The 19,591-nt window shown below is 44.4% G+C and overlaps 2 protein-coding genes across 3 annotated transcripts in view; one reads left to right on the forward strand and one right to left on the reverse strand.

The window, feature by feature from the left end:
* Positions 1-140: 140 nt before the first annotated feature.
* Positions 141-19,591, forward strand: part of MOB3B (MOB kinase activator 3B) — a 236,388-nt gene continuing 216,937 nt past the window's right edge. For both annotated transcript variants that reach the window (XR_003790649.1, XM_029201578.1), the window contains exon 1: positions 141-476. The gene's annotated coding sequence lies outside the window, so the exon portion shown is untranslated. The remainder of the gene's footprint in view (positions 477-19,591) is intronic.
* IFNK (interferon kappa) lies at positions 4,179-6,426 on the reverse strand. The gene has a single exon (XM_029201579.1). The coding sequence runs from the start codon at positions 5,762-5,764 to the stop codon at positions 5,141-5,143; it is 624 nt and encodes a 207-aa protein (XP_029057412.1). The 5' UTR covers positions 5,765-6,426; the 3' UTR covers positions 4,179-5,140.

Below are 19,591 nucleotides of genomic sequence, written 5' to 3' on the forward strand. Positions count from 1 at the left end.
TGCCTTGGATGTGGCCCTGGTGGACCCAGAACGCACGCTTTCTGATCTGATATCCTACTCCCCGCCCTGGCCACAGGGTCAATGTCTTTTCCGCAAGGCCGGGAGCCCTGCTCAGACTGTCCATTCCCCACCTCTTTCCGGAGGGAAGATGACCCAAAGGCGACCTAACGTTCCTTTCCGACGGAGCTGCCATTCCGCGGGCGACCGCCAGGGGGTCCCCGCACGCGCCTCCGCCTGGTAGCCGCGCGCCGGGTGCCGGTGGGGGCTGCTTTGGAGCGGCGGCGTCTGCAGCTGGAGTCCCGCGCTCGCTCGCCCGCGCGCTCGTTGAGACCGCGCGCGCTGGCCCGGGAGACCCTCGCTGGATTCGCGAGCGTCGCCCCTCCTGCCCCGAGCTCATCCTCTTCCTCTCGCGCCGCCTGCAGCTGCCCCGGCGCGGGGACCGACAGGGCCCCGGGGCAGAAGGTAAAAACCCCACGGTGAGTGAGAGCTCGCTTCAAGCGAGGGGAGGTGGCGCAGCCCGCGGCCGCTCGCGCCGGGTCGCGCTCAGGAGGGTAGAGGTGCGGGGCGCACCTGGGGGCGGGTGCGACAGGAGGGCGGGAGGCGGCGGACCCCGTTTCCCCGCCCGCCCTTCGCTGGCTTCCGGGGCTGGAATCCGCGTCAGACCCCTGCCCGCGTCTTGGCTTCTGGCCGGCTCCTCCCGCGCCCTTCCCGGGTGTGAACAAGAGTCCACCCCGGGCTCCGGGGCCTTGATTTTAAAAGATCTGTCAAAAATATCGATCTTCTTCGGGGTACAAGTCTGTCCCCGAATCCATCCCGCGTTGCAGATGACTGCAGGGTGCGTGCGGGGCAGTGGGTGGCGGGAAGACAAACTTTTACAAAAGTGCGCCTGGGCAGGGGGACCACGTTTAGGGCGTCTTGATATTGAAGGAGGAGGCTCGGCTCGGGTCTGCGAAGGGGGACTCCGCTCCATCGGCGAGGTCGCCCCGGGGACTGTGGATGCTTCTTGGAGGGAGAGGGTGTGAAAAGGACGTACAAATCCTGCCGAACCCCTGGGCCAACAACTGTCAAATATCTGGAATCCCAGCCCCTCCCTTTCCCTGCACTGAGGAAGAAGGTGGAAACCCTTCAACTTTCCTTTAATTGCCCCTCCCTGCCTTTGGACCCCTCTGGAAGGGTAAAGGGCCGACTCCCGGCGCCTGGCAAGTAAGTACCAGAGACCCCAAACTCCTCAAGATCCCCCTTCACCCACCTTCCTGACCCCTCCCAGACGTCCTCCCCGCAGGGACCACGCGACAGAGCCGATTGAAATCGTGGCGAATAGCCTTTTGTTTCTCCGCGTTTCCCCTATTGTTTGCCTTTCTCACATCTGGCGGGGCTCGGGAGACAAGGAAGCCCCTCGGGTCCTCCTCCCCCCGCCTCCACACCAGCCACCCGGCCAGCTCGCGCCCGGGAGCCCGCCTGGGGTAGGAGAGGAGCCCGACCCCAGCGGGGCCGCCCCACCCGGGCCTTGCGGTTAGAGGGCGGAGGGAAAGTTGTTCCTTCCCCGCCTCCTCGGGTGCCTGTGGCCCTGGGCGCATTTCTCAGGTCTTATCCCCAGCGCGCCGAAGAGCGCAGGTCGAGATGGGTGCCTCTTTCGGCAGAGAGTGGAAGCGAGGTTCCGCCCCAACCTGGGTGTCCTTTGCTGGGTTCCAGTGGATTCCGATCTCCGCCTAAAGGCGTGTGGCCGGCCGGCTGCCAGGCGGCGGGACGAGATCAGGGCACTTCTGGTAGGCAGACAGCTTTAAGGCTCTGAGGTCTGCGAGTTTCCAAGGGTCAAAGGGCAGGCGAGTCGCCTTAAAGAGAATGGAGATATGCAAATAACCTAGGAAGCCTCGAGACTTTGTCTAGAAACAGGAGTGAAGTGGCTCCCTCCAGAATGAACCTGGAGTTCTGTCTTCGCATAGGGCTCCAAGTGTAAAGTCCCGGTCCCCTCTCGGCATTTAGGAAAAGCGGATCCGGAGGACCCAGTGTAGACGCTGCCAGGGCCGAGTTCACAACACTCATGCCTTGTGGATCGGTGTCTGGAGACAGTTCTCTTGTGAGTGCGCCTGTGAGATTATAGTGGCCCTGTTTCTCTGCCTTTCCTATCAAGTTGTTTGCTTACACATGGTGCTTATTCTTAATGGCTGTGGATTATTAAAGAACTAGGACTTACCACCTGAAACTAATATAATATTGTACATCAACTATACCTCGGAGGCGGGGGTGGGGCGGGGGAAGAGCTAGGGCCGAAGCACAGTAGCCACTCTGAGAGGGCAGGGCCCCCAGCTGGTGCCCCTAGAGTCGGTTAGACTGTGAGAGGAGACTGTGTCTGTACATCTGTTGGAATCTATACCTGCACATAGTCTTACATATACTGGTGTTGTCAGCCTTTTCTGTCTGACTGACAGCCCATCAGTCCCCTTCCAAGGAGACTCAACTACACCCTTTTTTAATTCTCCACCATTTGATCCCTGCCCCAAGACAGGGGAGGGAGGAAGCTTCCATCTGAACACTCGTGACCGATGTACCCACTCAAGCATTTTAAGTAGAAACTGCACACTGGCCTCTGCCCAGTTCCAGAAGTTTTCCCTTTACTGGACTTATAACTTTTGAGCTTCCATTTAATAAAGAAGAACAAAGGAGACTAAGTCAGGAGAGTGGACACATAGAGCACTTTCTCCAGTGACTTCTGAATATTACCAGTGGGACCAACAAAAGAAAGCAAGCAAAATCTTTGAAGCACCAGAAGGCACTTTACAAAGATTACATTATGAAACTGATCCCCAAGGAAGGATTCCTTTGAAACTAGCAGCAGCAGCAGCAGCAGGAGAAAAACAAGAAGGACCTGAGTTGCTCAAGAAGTGTCTAAGGGCGTCATTAACAAAGTGAAAGGGCAGTGTCTGTCCCAGTCTACTCCAGTAAGGAAGACAGGGTAATTGCAGTGAAAGATAAGCTTGTACAGTTTCTTTAATTTTAGAATTAAAAGAAAACCCTCCCCAGCATTGTAGAAAAAACCAGAAAATACAGAGAGGTGAAAATTAAAACAGAGGAAGGAGGGATATTATAAACAAGGCTCCATTAAACAATCTTATCCAGGTATTTCCTTGGAATAAATTTCTGGAGATAGGATAGCCAGGTCTAAGGAGTTAATGTACTTTTTAAGGATATTTAAGATGCCATATTGTCCCGTAGGAAACTTTTGCCAGTTTAACCTCTCCCCATCAATACACAGGAGTTTTTTTTCCCTATACCCCATACCCCACTGATAGTCTATATTATCACTCTTTTTTTTATCTCTGCCAGAATGGTGGGAGGGGAGTATCTTATTGTCTTCTTTTGTATTTATTTAATCATAAATGGGATTAAACATTTTTTCACATTGCCTGTTAGTATTTCTTTGTGATGGTGCCAGTTTGTGTCCTTACCTATTTTTCAGTGAGAGTGTTCTCCTTTTTCTGACAAATGGTGCTCGTAATTAAAGCATCCTGTCTGACTCCTGCCCCTGCCAGTACAATCAGACAATCTTTATTGACTGGAAGTGCCAATTCTCTTCCTTCTTGCATTGCAAGCATTTAGCAAGACTGCAACCATAACTTGCTGAAGTAACTGACACGGTCCCAGTGGAGTTACAAGGGAGACCATGCAAAGGCATTATTAGAGAAATTCATGGAAAATATTAAGTGTATACTTTCTGCTCAGTAGCTTGCATGCCCTAATTCCTTTATAGCTTGTAATGCTTTTTTAAAATTTAGAACTACTACTGATGAGTTGTTTTTTCTAAATGGATTATGCTAACTCATTTTATTGTCTGATCCTTCCACTGATAACCAGTATCTAGTTCTTGTGCCTTTAAACATTTCTTCTAACTTTTGGACTGAATTTGCCTCAATTTTATCATAAGACTTTCTCAGTTTGACTACATTGTTGGAGCCCTGTACTTGGATGAATCTTGAATCTAAACAGTTTAGCAGCGTGCTGTTAAAGTAATAGCAGGAGAAGCCTTCCAAGAGCTGAACCGGGTACATTTCACCCTCTTTGATGCATTTGGGTAGCCACAGTCTCCGTTAATTCTTGCTTGAAGGTAGATGGTTCTGAAATGGGGTAGAGGAGAGAGAGGAAGAGAAGATTCATTTCAGCTAGAAGATGAATTAATACAGATGAAGGACCACACAAGAAAATTTAAGTAAACAATCTGGGTAATCTAGGTACAAATTAACTTTCAAAAAGATAAAGTCTATTAAAGTGTCATGTATTATTAAATTTATTTAACAAATAGAGAGTGGCTTTCTAATTGGGAAAATCCAATCTGAAATTCTTCCATAGTCTGACTGTAGACATTTCATTTCAGGCAGAAAACAAACAAACAAAAAACAATGAAAGGCAGATATTAAACTTTTCTGTAGCATTTTCCATGCCTTTAGATATAAAAATCACACTGTACGCATTAGGAATGAACAATGCTCTCTGCATTAAATCATAGGCATCTAATTCAACCATCCAATATCACCATGGATCTTCACTCTCTTAAAATAATAAAATACCAAGCCACAAACTTTGTATCATTTTAACTAAACCAAGTTGAGAAGCAAATGGGCCAGAAATTTCAATTTTTTTTTTTTTTTTTATTTTTAACAGTAGGGAGACAGGAAGGGTTTTAACTCTATGGGAGCGTGTATAAACTCTTCTAACGTGCTGAACTTTCCTAGAATAAACAACCTTGGCAGCAAGAGGATTAAGCCATTGAGGTGTTCCATTTTTCAATATTTTCTGATCCGTGTCCTCTAGCCATTGTTTTGGTGGAGTTCAAAGGTGAGAGATAGAGCAAAGCAAGTACGAAAGAGCAAAAGGAAAGAGGAACAGAGAGTAGAAGGTGGAGGGGGGATCCTCCTTTAAAACTGTCTTCAGGACTTCCTAACAAGACTCTTGGTCACCCAGGAGGTGGTTGGCATCACTTTCTTTCTGCCAAACTTCAGAAACAGTGAACATTACCTAAACCACCACCAATCCAACCGAGGGGAGCCTTGGCATAGCACAGTAATCCTTAAACAGAGGATGAAGGAGGAAGAGAAGGAAAAGGAGACTTTGGAGAGAAGTGGAATTTGAATTCTGAGAATATACCTTATTTCCTCCTGAGTAGTGCTGTGAATTTATGAAAGAAATAGAAGCATCTTCTGATTTCCACTCGGACGATCTCCCAGGCGCAGTGACTGTATTTCTTATCTTTGAGGAACCTGTCTATCCTGTTGAAATACCTCCTCAGCTCTAGGTTGCTCAGCTGGGGGACTGGAGTTCCTGACTGTGTCCGCTCATCCTCTGCCACCTCTCTCATGTCTTCGTTTTCCTCCTCTTCTTCCAAGCATTGTTCCAGGTATTGCAGCTGTTGATCAAGTCCGATTTGGACTTGTCTCAGGTGTTTCTCTTCCCAAGTGGATTTGAAGGTGTCTTGAATGAAGATGTGGAAGGCCTGTCTGGACATTTCATAGAAGGCCTCCTTGATGTCCCTCGTCAGAGGCTGGGTGTGTGAGAGGATCTCTTGGGGCAACTCAAAAGCTTTGCTTTCTCTTAGACACTCTATAGGAAATGACTTGCTCATCCTTCTCAGAAGGCTCAGATTTTGCCAGGTGACTCTCCTCAGGTGGACATTCAGCAAGTTACAGTCCAGAGACAGGATGCCGGTGACAAACAGACCCATGAGGCACACCGGCCACATACACTTTCTAATCACATCAGGCTCGGCGCTCATTGTTTTTCCTCACCCCCTTAGCTGAAAAACCCACAAGACTCAAGGTTGACAGTGAGTGAGGTTTTAGGTCTTAAGTATTACTTCGTGTGCCTTTTATACACCTGGGTATCTTCAGTGGGGAGGAGTTCTCTCATTCGTCATTTTATGGTACTCAGGGTTTCAGCCCCTTTGCCTCTGAGGCTTTTTTGACTTTGGGTGACTACATTGACTTTGGAAATGCAATCTTGTTTTTTTTTTTTTTTTTCCAGAGAAGTGAGCAAAGCATTATCATTGTGTTATCTTAGGTGCCTGGGTGATCCATCCCAGTACTATAGAATCATCAGAACCAGCCTGATGCAGACTGTTTCAGAAAGAACTGAAAACTGGGACTCTATACACTTACTCACCTAATACTATTACATAAGAGAGAGCAACCCTCCAAGGAAATATTTTTACCTGACCCTGTAGCCGAACATCTTCTCTCATTGAGTTAATCATAGACGTTGACAAAATAACTATGATTATTTGATTGCAAGACCACTAGAACATAACATAGGTTAGGTTGTTTCTAATCTTGATAAATTAAGCTTTTTAAAAAATAATTAATTAATTTTTATTTTTGGCCGCGTTGGATCTTCGTTGCAGTACCTGGGCTTCTCCTTGCGGTGGCTTCTCTTGTTGCGGAGCATGGGCTCTACACGTGCAGGCTTCAGTAGTTGCAGCACATGGGCTCAGTAGTTGTGGCTCGCAGGCTCTAGAGCGCAGGATCAGTAGTTGTGGCGCATGGGCTTAGCTGCTCCGTGGCATGTGGGATCTTTTCGGACCAGGGCTCGAACCCCTGTCCCCTGCATTGGCAGGCGGATTCTTATCCCCTGCGCTACCAGGGAAGTCCTTAAATTAAACTTCTATGTTTGGATATTTTCTCTTTTTATTTGACTTTTCTGGGCCTCAAAGAAGATGAAAAACAGAGTGGGTCGTTGAGCATGGCACTTATCACAGAACAGGCTAGGCCAGCTTAGTTTTCTGTTGCCATTAGGAAATGTTGAAACTCTCCAACTATCCTTTCCTTTAGTTAAACCTGAACCAGTGCTTACCACCCCCGCATAGCATTTTGTATGATCTGATCTCTTTCTTAGAAGTTCTCCAGCGGGTTGTATATTGGGGAATATTTTTCTGCCTCATTAACTTCTCTCTTGTAGTATCATGCTTTTTTTTTTTTTAACTTTTAGATATGGTTTAGACAGTATTTTAAAACTTTAACTTAGCTGTCTTTCCTTCTTGTTTAGAGGTTCTGCGTGCTGGAAAGTTTTTTTTGTTTGTTCCTGTTTGTTTTTGAGGAGGTATATGAGTAGGTGATCACCCATTTTAGCCAAGCTAATTCCCACCTGGAGCAGTATTACTGTGGTAATAATGGCTGTCCACCACTTATGGTTTTCACCCTGTTTGACCAGATAACCTTCTTCTGGTTATGGTCAAAGAAAATTTCTTTCTCCAGGAATGTGAAATGGGATGTCATTAAATAAGGTTAGCTTTAATTACCACCTTAAAAAAAGAAATGCATTAATTTTCAATAAAATCATTTTAGAATGGTAAGCAACCACTGTTCCATAAATATGGCAAACTTGGACCGCAAAATTGCTTAAAATGTTTGTGTTTAAATTAGCTGGCTACACCAAAGGCTAATTGTAGACAAGTGAGACTTCTTAAAATCCTGGCTTTTTGGACTGGTTTACTATGAGAAGAAAACCTGCTACATAATGTTACTCTATGTGCTCTCTCTGTATAAATTCTGATTTCACAGAGATATTTTGTGGGATGACTAACTTAGAAAAATAATTAGGAAAATGGGCCCTTTTACACAGGAATATAAATTGACACAAAGTTCCTGGAGAGCAAGGTGGTGCTATGTATCAAAAGCCTTAAAAATGTACATAATCTTTGACTCAGCAATTCTCCCTCTAGGAGTTTATCTCCAAGAAATAATGGTGGATGTCTTTTAAGGACTTAGCTGTCAGGAAGTTCATCACAGCAAAAAACTGAAAACAATTTAAATGTTCAGCAGTAGGTACTTGGTTAAGTAAACCATCTGTAGAAGGCATCTGTGCAAGCATTAAAAATTATGTTGTGGGAATATATTTGGTTACTTGGATGGATACACTTTGTAGCTTAAAAACAAGTTTACGTGGTAGTATATAGTCTTATTTGTTAAATATAAACATATGCATATATGTACAGAAGGAATCTAGAAGTATATATGCTACAAATATTGAGTCATTATCTCTGACTAGAAAAATAATGGGTGATTTTTAGTTTTGTATTTTTATTTACCTAGACTTTTAAAGTTTTCTATAGGCAGCAAGTATTTCTTATTTAATAAGGCAAACTATTTTTCAAACAAAATATATTGAAAAAAAGAGATATTATACACCTGCAGTAGGATCAATACTACTTTATTTATGTAAACATTTCCGCTCTAGGGTACTTTAAAAAGGAGATGTGAATTTTCTCTGAGATTCAGTTCTAATTCAGTTGATATGAATAATATAGACTATGTGGGAGTTCAGTGTAGTATTGTTACAGCTTCGCATATAAAGAATATAGGTTTATGTATATATATATATATATATATATATAAAATACATATATTTATTATTGCACATACGTACACACACAGAGTTTATAAAATGCAAATCTCTTCTCAGGGCCAGACCTTCTTACATACCTCACTTAACTTCTTATACCTAAAGCTTTTTGAATTGTCGCAGTCAGAACTGCTTGTTCCTCTTTGGGCTTCTACAGTACTTTGTCCTCCTTAATTCTGGCTTTGTAAAGTAAATAATTGTGTAAGTGTTGATCTCCCAATTTTGTGTGCCCCCCACCTCCACCCACCCAGGGTGCTTAGCATAGTTCGTGCTTGAGACAGTTCAAACGTACTAACCAAGCTAAGAGATTGTTCGGTTGACCTTCTATGCTAAGAGGTTCTGCCCGTGGGTGATGGAGGTGGCTGGAGATTTGGCCGTTGTCAACCGTCTTGAAGGTCCCTGTATTTTCTGCCATGTACAGTTTTGTCATCTTATCCCCCTCACCCCATATTCCCTCCCTCTATTGTCATTCCATATTGTATCCTCATTTATTCAAAACTGTATTTTTAGCATCTACCGCATGCCAATCCCTGGGCTAGGTCTTGAAGAAGGAGGGATAAGGTATAGTCCATGATCTCAAGGAGTCCGCGGTTGGAGAAGTAGGTATGTTCTGAGTGTCTTAGGTACAGGAGTAATTCATAGGTCCTCCCTATAGCGTGTACCTCATTCCTCATGTACAATATTCATGACGAAAAAGGAAAGATGATGGACATGCCTGTTGTCCCCTCTTCCACCATTAGAATTGCTTGATTTAGCAAACAACAATATGGAAGACCCGTGCAATATTTGGAATGCACCTTTACTAAATATCATTAATTTTTTAATCTAAAGTTCCAATTTAATGGGGCATCCCATATTTTATCTGGCAAACCTATCCACCATGCCGGCTCCCATTGACCTCTTAGAGCAGAACTCAGACATGAAGGCCTCTGCAGGAAGCTTTTCCTCTGCTAGCTGTCCACCTTATGCAGGGGGCATTCGATTGTGTTTCTCTGTGCTGGTTTTACTTGTGCACACATCCCTAACAACTGTGCACAGTCCGAAGAGGGTACCTGTCACACTGAGACAGAATAGCACACACACGTACCCTCTCACATAATTGTTGTGATCAGAAGCATTATTGCATGATCAGTATTGGTCATGCCTCTGTTCTGTAAAAGCCATGCCATCTGACCCTATCTCAAAATATAATTAGAAAGGTGAAAAGAATGGCAGTGTAAGGAATCGTTTTTATTCCAGAATTTGTCTGTCACAGCTGCCCAGTCTGAAACTGTGGGCTGTATTTTCACATGCTAACATGGTACCTGCTCTCATTTCTCTCAATCATTTCTATGTGGTCAGACTTTCCTCAGGGGGAAAGCTGATTAGCAGGGGCTGCCCTGTTGTCAATGGAGCTGTGTGAATTTGACATGTGGATGACATGGTTAACAGTAATGGGCAAGACACAACTTGTTTGACAAAATGGAGATGAGACATTTCAGTCTAGACAAGATAGCCATGACTCAGCTCACAGGCGTTTGGCATCGTATGGTTAAGATTGATAGCTCTCCGGGAAAAGGCAAGTTTTGAACCAGGGTGAGAGTAACATGTGGGTCATCCATGTGACTCAGTGCATGAAAGTCATTCATTCTGTTTGTGGGGTCAGAAGATGATTGAGCCCAGTAAGGAGCTCAGAGATGGGAAGCCTTGTGTCCATACCTGTCAGTGCTTTCCATATGGCGTGCAGACAGCGGTCACCACAAAGTCATGTGCAGCTCTTTTAGCCCAGACCAACCCTGAAGCTCTAATAACTGGGTGTTTCACTTATTCCCACTGCCTCCCATATTGGGGTACCCTCTCCCCTGGTCCTCTAGTCCCTTTCTTGGTTGTTCTTCTCTTAATGACGTACCTGATATAGAAATTTATAGTGACTACACAAGTAATACGTGGATATGTGTCCATATAGTAAAAATTTAAACATTTCAGATAAAGTGAAAGCTTTGCTTGCCAGCTCTGCCTCCCGTCATGCCTCTCTCCTCCCCTGCGGTAATGACAGTTATCAGTTTGGTATGTCCTTACTTGATATCTGTCTCCCCACTAAACACTAAGTTCCGTGAGCACATGTCCAACAACTGGCTTGTTCGCTGCTCATTCTTGAATGCCCACAGGGCTCACAGAGATGCAGAGACATCTGGACCACTTCCATGGGTGATACGTGGCATGGGAGTAGGGGGACTTGTATGTATTTTTTAAAAATTGCCGAAACAGGATTATAAAAATTGTGATATGCTTTGAAGCTCAAGCCTGGAAGTGTATTCCTGTGACTGTATATATGATATCATTTGAAAAATCTATGTTATAAACCCTTTGTGAATGTGAAGCCCAGTATAAATGGCTCATCAGACCTGGATCAGACAGATCCAGGTGCCTTTCACAACACCCTGCACATAGTAGGTGCTCAATAGTTATTTGTTGGATGATCAAGGGAAGATAATGAAGCCACGTCTCAGTGACAGGGAAGTTATTTGGTGGTTTAGTTCTTCTGGTGTAGAGATACGGGGAGGACAAATTCAGGTGCTGGGGAAACTTGAGAAGTTCACAGAATGGTAGATGGCAGCTCAAGCATTCGTTCAGTGTCCCCTCCTACTTCCATTGCTTTTGTCTTTGGGATTCCCCGAGGCTGGTTAGGTCATGAGCACCATCGTACCTCTACTCTGGTGGTATCACATAGTTCTAGTTGTTCTTTTAAAAATATGTATTTATTTTGACTGTGCTGGGTCTTAGTTGCGGCACGTGGCATCTTTGTTGCGGCATGTTTAGTTGCGGCATGCGGACTTCTTGGTTATTGCACACGTGTGGGATATAGTTGGCCGACCAGGGATCGAACCTGCGCCCGCTGCAGTGGGAGCGTGGAGCCTTACCCACTGGACCTCCAGGGAAGTCCCAGGTCTGTGTTGATTGGTTAACTCATACATCCTCCCCTCCAGACAAGAAGTGTGTCTTACTCAGTTTTGTATACTTGGCACCTCTTACATAAAGACATCAAATGTTTGTTGAATAAAAGAAGGCCGCGTGATTTGTTTTTTATGGTTCTCAAGTTCGGGTATTAACCTGTGCTGAAAAAACTGAGAGCTTCCAAAATCATCCCTTCCCCCACTCCTCTGAATATGGCCACTTCTCCGTATTAATTGCTCCTGGTAACTGTCATTTTATATCACCCTTTTGAAGGCTCAGTGGACAGACTTACCCCTGCTTCGCTTTTATAGCCCAGCTTCAGTTTATGCACATAGTAACTTCCTACACAGGAATAATTTTAGCTCTTAGAAAATGACCCCAGATAAATAGAGATTTAACGTGGTGGAATAAGTAGGTAAGTAAATAAATATGCACCATCAGTAAAACCTACCCTCAGTTTGGGGTTTATCAGAACAGCTTCCATCTGAATCCTATTCCACTGTTGTTTCTCTTGGTCCGTTTGAACCCTAATGGGGCTTTCACTTCTGAGATGGTGGTAAGCATTTCAGATGAGAAAGGTCACCTACCAGAATAACCCTCCCTTTTACCCACTGAGTAGATGTGGATTTCTTCCCAGACCATATCTGAGTGTGCCTGTAGTCTGGAAAAACGAGTGGAGTGAGTGATGGACAGAGATGTCCTCTTGTCTTGGATAAATATATATATATATATATATATATATATATTTTTTTTTTTTTTTTTGCGGCACACGGGCCTCTCACTGTTGTGGCCTCTCCCTGTTGTGGCCTCTCCCGTTGCGGAGCACAGGCTCCGGACGCGCAGGCTCAGCGGCCATGGCTCACGGGCCCAGCAGCTCCGCGGCATGTGGGATCTTCCCGGACCGGGGCACGACCCCGCATCCCCTGCATCGGCAGGTGGACTCTCAACCACTGCGCCACCAGGGAAGCCCTTGGATAAATATTTTAAAAGGAATTGCCGTGGCAGAGATGAGGACTGTGGCTTCTTTTAATAACTATCAGTTTGAATGTGGTCATAAGGTTTCCTGACATTTATGAAGAACAAAGAAAGGTATTATTATGGAAAAATTTAAGTGGGCTTTTCTTTTTCTTTTTTTAATTTTTATTATTTATTTGGTTGCGCCGGGGCTTAGTTGCAGCAGGTGGGCTCCTTAGTTGCAGCATGTGGGCTCCTTAGTTGCGGCATGCATGTGGGATCCCTGAACAGGGATCGAACCCAGGCCCTGCATTGGGAGTGCGGAGTCTTATCCACTGCGCCACCAGGGAAGTCCCGAGTGGGCTTTTCTTTGACTGACAGAAGATTCACATGCCCCAAATTTTAGGGTTTTTTTTTTGGTCTGAGCAATGCCTGGGTTTGAGGATAGTGTCTGGAATAGTCTACTAGAGCTATGGGCAGTGGGGAGGGGCCTCTTTTCTTCCTGACAACACCCTTGCCCCTAGGTAGCCTGTGAAGTGCAGACTCTATATCATAGAATGTAGGGTTGGAAGGACACTGAGAGATAGACTCTTGAGGTCAGAGGGGTAAAGTGACTTGCCCAAGGTCAGAGTGATACTTGGGGGCAAAGTCAGGCTGAGACCCAGGTCCTCTGGCCTTAAGGCCGTCACTGCAAGTCTTTCATCAGTAAGCAGAGAGCTCCCTTCGCTCTGCTTCCACTGAGAGGAGATGCCCTCCGGCAGCCATAAGAAAGGGGATTCTGGAGGCTTTCTCTGATTTGAAGTCAGACAAGGATGCTATAACTCAAGCTCTTTCTGGTACTTCACAAGGGCTTTTTGGCTCTGTGAGGGAGGCATTAGTTAGCAAAGGAGGAAACCCTGAGTTGTCTGACACCCCTAATATTTCTACAAAGTTACTTAGAATTCTGCAACTAAAGACTGTTAGGCTTCCCAGATTCCTAGGTCAGTTCAGGACTAAAGTGGTTGCCCTAGAGAAACCTGGAATGGGTTTCCTGAGAGGTTTCCCCCATGTCTGAAATTTATTTCCGGACTCATTTACTTATTTTCTTTGTTTTCCATCATATCTCCAGTGCTTAGCACATAGCATATGCTTAATAAATATTTATTGAACAATTAAGTATGTGTGTCACTATTTTATCTTATGAGTATACTGTATGAGATCGGTTCAATAACTCTACCTCTTGGTAGAACTGTGTAACTTTGAGCAAGTCATTTAAACTTCCTGAACTTCGTATGTAAATAGGGATAATAAGGGTACCTACCCCAAAGGGTGGTTGTGGAGATGTAATTTGCTAATAACAGTGCCTGGTACATAGTAAGCGGTCAATATGATAGCATCATCATTATCGTCATCATCATTACCTGTTGCCTAGAGTGTAAAGACAATGCTAAGTTCCAGGAGTACAGGAGTAGAAAAGACATATATAGTCCCTGTCCTTGCAGAGATTCCTGGAGGCAGTGATATCTGAGCTGAGTCTTTTTTAAAACTTATTTTATTGAACTATAGTTGATTTACAATGTTGTGTTAATTTCTACTGTACAGCAAAGTGCTTCAATTATACATGTATATAGGCATTCTTTTTCATATTCTTTTCCATTATGGTTTATAATAGGATACTGAATATAGTTCCCTGTGCTGTACAGTAGGACCTTGTTGTTCTGAGCTGAGTCTTGAAGGGCAAAAGCTGGTGGGAGTTTGAATTAGCATGGTGATAGCTGGTATGGGGAGGAAGAGAATTATCTAGGAGGTAAGATTGGCAGGTCTTGGTGATTGATTTGGAGTGGGAGGGGGAGAAAGAGGAAATAGACCAGGGTGAAGCCCCATTTTTTTAGCTAGGTATACAGTGGTACTGCCAACTAAGAGGTAGCATATGGGAGAAAGAGCAGGCTTGCGGGGGAACAACTGGTGGGTTCTGTTATAGATGGGTTACTTTGAGTTGTCTATGGGATAGCCAAGTGGAGATGTGCATTCGGCAGTTGGATATATGGGTCTGGATGAGGGCTGGAGACTGATCCAGGTGGGAGAGAGAGATTTGAAAGTATCACTAGAAGCTGTGGGTGATAATTAAGACCATACGAATCAATGGGTCTGTCTAAAGAGAACATGTAGAGTGCAAAAAGAAGTGTGAGCCAGTTTCAGAACCCTAAGCATAGCCTGCATTTAAAGAGTGGGCAGTGGAAGGAGAAACTGAAGAGGATGGTCACAGAGGCATGAGGAGAATGAGGATGGAGTATTTTGACTCTTTATCTGCCTCTCTGCCTAGATAATTCCTCATAATGGCTCTCTAAGACAGCCATTCTCAACTCAACTCTATTTGCCATCATTAATCTAGACCTAACCCCATCTTATAGATGAGATACTTTGAAGCTCAGAGAGGGGAATTAATTCATTTAAGCCTAAAATCAAAGCCTCTCCCTCCCCCTTTCCCTCCTTTGTTCTTTTCTAGCATATGTCCCCATGGAACATGCCAGGTGTGTACCTCTAAGTTCTTGGCAGATGTCAACTGGATTGAAAGTTGGCTTGGTTATTTCACTTCTGCCATTTGGGGCTACAGGAGTTGGAGAATGTATTAGTTTCCTAGGACTGCCGTAATAAGTTTCCAGGAACAACGTGGCTGGGATTTCCCTGTCAGTCCAGTGGTTAAGACTCCGCACTTCCACTGCAAGGGGCACGGGTTGGATCCCTGGTCAGGGAACTAAGATCACACGTGCTGCGCGGCATGGCCAAAAATCCCCCCAAACAAACAAACAAACAAAAAAAAACAACAACGTGGCTTACAACAACAGAAATTTATTCTCTAATAGTTCTGGAGTCTAGAAGTCCAAGATCAAAGTGTCATCAGGGCCGGGTTCCCTCCAAACATTCTAGGGACAGATCTTTCCCTGCTTCTTCTAGCTTCTGGTTGTTGCTGGAAATCCTTGGTGTTCCATGTCTTGGAGAAGCATCAGTCCAGTCTCTGCCTCCATAGTCCCATGACATTCGCCATGTTTTTGTCTGTCCCTGTGTCTTCCAGACGTTGCCTTTAGGTATTCTTCAGTAACAGTCTGCATAGTTATTAATAATAATAAAGGAAACTATTTATGTAGCAGTTACTAAGTACCAACTCTTTATATAAATTATCTTTAATTCTCATAGCCACTACACAATGTAGGTGTTATTACCCTTATTTTAAAGAGGAGGAAATGGAAGCTTGGAAGTATTAGATGACTTGCCTGAGATCACATATCTAGAAATCCACAGAATTAGGTTTCAAACCCATGTCTGTCTGAGGCCACACTGTATTTTTACGAGGTCTAGGGTTGTAAAAGTTTTGGTGTAAAATCTACCGTCTGTATGTATTTCATTCCCACAAGGATTTGAAGCAGCTTATAAATACATATAATACAAGAGAATAAAAATGGTTAGGGCTTCCCTGGTGGCGCAGTGGTTGAGAGTCCGCCTGCCGATGCAGGGGACACGGGTTCGTGCCCCGGTCTGGGAGGATCCCACATGCCGCGGAGCGGCTGGGCCCGTGAGCCATGGCCGCTGAGCCTGCATGCCCGAAGCCTGTGCTCCGCAACGGGAGAGGCCACAACAGTGAGAGGCCCGCATACCGCAAAAAAAAAAAAAAAAAAAAAATGGTTAAAGAAATTAGAGTTGAGAGAAAACAAGAGCAAGAAAACAAGATGAAGTCAGGGGTACAGTCTGAACATAAACTTGCTTGTCTAGTGTCATTATGGCAGAGAGTTGCAAATCTGTCCCTGGGCTTTCTAGAAGCAAAGGGGAAAGAAGACCTATTAAAGTAACCACAGTATCCAAAAGATAAAACAAACTAGCAACAAAGCTAAATCCTCAGTAGAAGCAAAGCTTTTCTTGATACTGAGTCCTGGGGGAGAAGTTGTCCTGCAGGCCTTCTGGAAGAGAGTGCTGTGGGACATCCTGGGCAAAGACCCCAGCAACTTCATTACGGGAGTCACCATCACCACCATGTGTATTGCAGGGCTGAGTCTTGTAACCTCCCTTTGTGTAGGCAGATGTCACATTGCCAGGGCACAGTTCTTGCAGGCTTTCTGCAGGGGCTTGTTGAGTTTTCTCATGTTGAGCTGCAGAAGGAGTTCATTAGTTCTGGATTGGGACAGTGTTTCTTCATCAGGGCTCAAAGGATGGAAAAGGATAGTCACACATGTTGGCATTCTCAGGGCATTCAGTGTGGAGAGACTGCCCTGACATTTCCAGAGTCCCTGCCCAGACCCAATCCTGCATTTCCTATTACATGTACAGAGGAACTTTGGGGAAAACTATTTGCAGGCCTGACTCTCCTCCATTTAGTCAGAACTGGGAAAACAACTATCTTGTCAGATTGACCCAGTGCCATAAACAAAAGTGAAGTGTGCGCTGGACTTCCACATGGTCGTGGGCTTGATTTGCTGTGCTCCTCTAAGGGAGGTCGTCCTGGATATGGGAATCCAAGCAAGCAGCCTGTGGTTTTACTCTGCATTGCGGGGACTTTTTTCTCTCCTGGAAGAGCTTCTTCATAAGTTCGATAGCTTAAAATTCAAAGTGAAGACAGCCTTGTGTCCCCAAATATTGTAGATAATTAAATGTTAAGACATCCTCTTGGGACTATTAATTTTGCAAACTCAAGCATTTTTTATTTAAGAAAAGAACTCACATATGGGTGGCCTCAGAGCTAAAACTTTGTATTTCCAGGAGTGATGCATTTAAGAGAGCAGAAATTGTCATTGCCCTATACCCATCCCCATTGGGAGAGTGCAGTAACGCTCATTGCCAAATGTGATAAAACAGTTTCTCATGAATGGTCCATGGGAAAAAGAATGCTGTAATTATCTATTGCCTATAATTTCATCCATCCATCCATTCATCCACCCATCCATCTATTCATCTTTGAGGATATGATGCCTGAAACAAGATAGTAAAAAAGAAAAAGAGGTGAAGCGATTCATGTCCTCATAGAGTGTCCAGATTTTCAGACAATAAAGAATAAAATTTCAGGGTGTTATAAGTGTTATGAAGGAAATAAACAGGGTAAGAGGGTAATTGGGGAGGTGATGACTGAATTGAGACTTGAAGGGTGAGGAAAAATCAGCAATGTAAAGAGCTGGAGGGGAGAGCATTTCAGGCAATGAGAACAGGAGGTTCAAAAGCTCTCATGGGAAAGAGCTTGGGATATTCAAGGAACACAAAGGAGACTGGTTGTGTTGGAGTGAAGGGAGTGGGGAGGTTGGTCCTAGGATATGTTGGGATTGGGTAGGACATGGCAGGCCATGATGGAGTTCCAATTTTATTCTAAGACTAGTGAAGACACATGAAAGAATTTTAAGCAAGAGAGTGGTGTCATATGACTTGCGCTTTAAAGAGATCACTCTGGGGCCTCCTTGTTGGGAGCAGTTTGGAGAAGGGGCAAGAATGGAAGCAGGGAACCCAGGTGGAGAGTAGATATTTTAGCAGGCTGGGTGAGAGTTGTGGTGGCCGAGTAAAGGTAGAAGCAGTGGAGATGGAGGGAAAAGATGATTTGAGAGAAGCTGCTTATGATGTATTTGGGTCCAGGCTAACATCTGTGATCACCAAAGGCCGTTTTCCAGAAACGCCATTATAAGGTCTTTACTGAAATAACACCGGTAGGGTTTTGATAACCAGTAAGTAATCTCATTTGGCATTACATCTTTAACTGGATGGCCTTAAACTAGGGTAAGTCCCTTATACTGCAGACAACAAAATAAATAATTTACTTAATTAGACCTGGGTTGGGATTGAAGCTTGAATTTCGCAGGTTTAGCTTGAGGCTTAAGTTTCTGAGTGTCCCTTGATACACAAAACAAATACATATCCCTGTACGTTTTAACGTTTTTAGATAAAATCATGTGTTTCATGATCAATTTAAATCATGGATTTCTAATCTGCTATTTACTAAATATAGATGAAAGCCTGTAGCTAACAGCTCCAGTTCTCTCCAATTTGGTTTTTCTAAAAAGTCTCAGAAATGTCTAATTGTCAGAAATGCCAGTCCATACTAATGCTCTGACACAAGACTATACTTCCATGAAACACAGGTGTTTGATAGGCTGGGTCAAGATGTTCTCATCACTAAAGTCAAGCAATGACAGATTTTTCTTGTGTCACAGAAACATTTTTTTTTTTAAGATTTATTATTTATTTATTTTTGGCTGCATCGGGTCTTAGTTGTGGCGGGCAGGGTCTTCATTGCGGCACGTGGGATCTTCGTTGCGGCATGAAGGATCTTTTGTTGCGGTGCTCGGGCTTCTCTCTAGTTGTGGCGTGTGGGTTTTCTCTTCTCTAGTTGAGGCACGCAGGCTCCAGGGCACGTGGGCTCTGTAGTTTGCCGCACACAGGCTCTAGTTGAGGCGTGCGGGCTCAGTAGTTGTGGCGCGAGGGCTTAGTTGCCATGTGGCGTGCGGGATCTTATTTCCCTGACCAGGGATCGAACCTGCGTCCTCTGCATTGTAAGGCAGATTCTTTACCACTGGACCACCAGGGAAGTCCCTTTCAAGTTTTTCAACAACGTTTTTCTTAAACTTTTGGCACCTCTGATGGTTAACCTGGAGTAGAAGCTAGGCTACAGTGTTATTTTAGTTCTAGATTATTTAGTTATTTTATGAGCTAGCGCCTGATTTGGCACACAAGGATTAGATTCATTGTTTTACAAATAATTTATCAGTATTTCATAATTTTGCAAAAAATCCTAGGACTTCCAGATGCTCCAGAGACCAGCTACTGTAATAAACACATCCAAAAACATAAAATGGCTCAAACATGGTAGGAGTATTTCTCACTCATGTAAAGTTTGGAACAGAGGTACTTGAGCTGTGGTTGGCTTTTTTCCAAGCAGTGATCAGGCACCAGACACCTTGCATCTTGTGGATCTGCCATCTTCCACATGGCTTCCAAGGTTTCAGAGCTTATCTTCATCAAGCTGGAGTAAAATGGCAAGAGCTGGAGGGATATACATGGGAGTGTTGTACGGGTTAGGCTTGGAGAGGCATACATCACTTGCAGTCACATCCCATTGGCAGGAACTTAGTCACAGCTAAGTGCAAGGGATACTGGGAAATTCGGTCTAGCCATATGCCCAGGAAGAAGAGGGACTACTTTGATGAACAGCTACCCGTCTCTGCCATGCTGCTGATCCATTTGGAGAAAGTCTAGCAATCAGAGTATGTTGGCACTGGTATGAGTTGGCTTGGGGATTGGGCTGGCGTGATGGACACATTATAGAGACCCAGTAAAGATTTTTTAAAAATCCATTTTAAGAGAATTGGAG

The sequence above is a fragment of the Monodon monoceros genome, unplaced genomic scaffold (assembly GCF_005190385.1).
Source record: "Monodon monoceros isolate NGI ecotype Baffin Bay Population unplaced genomic scaffold, NGI_Narwhal_1 Super_Scaffold_5, whole genome shotgun sequence".
NCBI lineage: Eukaryota > Metazoa > Chordata > Mammalia > Artiodactyla > Monodontidae > Monodon > Monodon monoceros.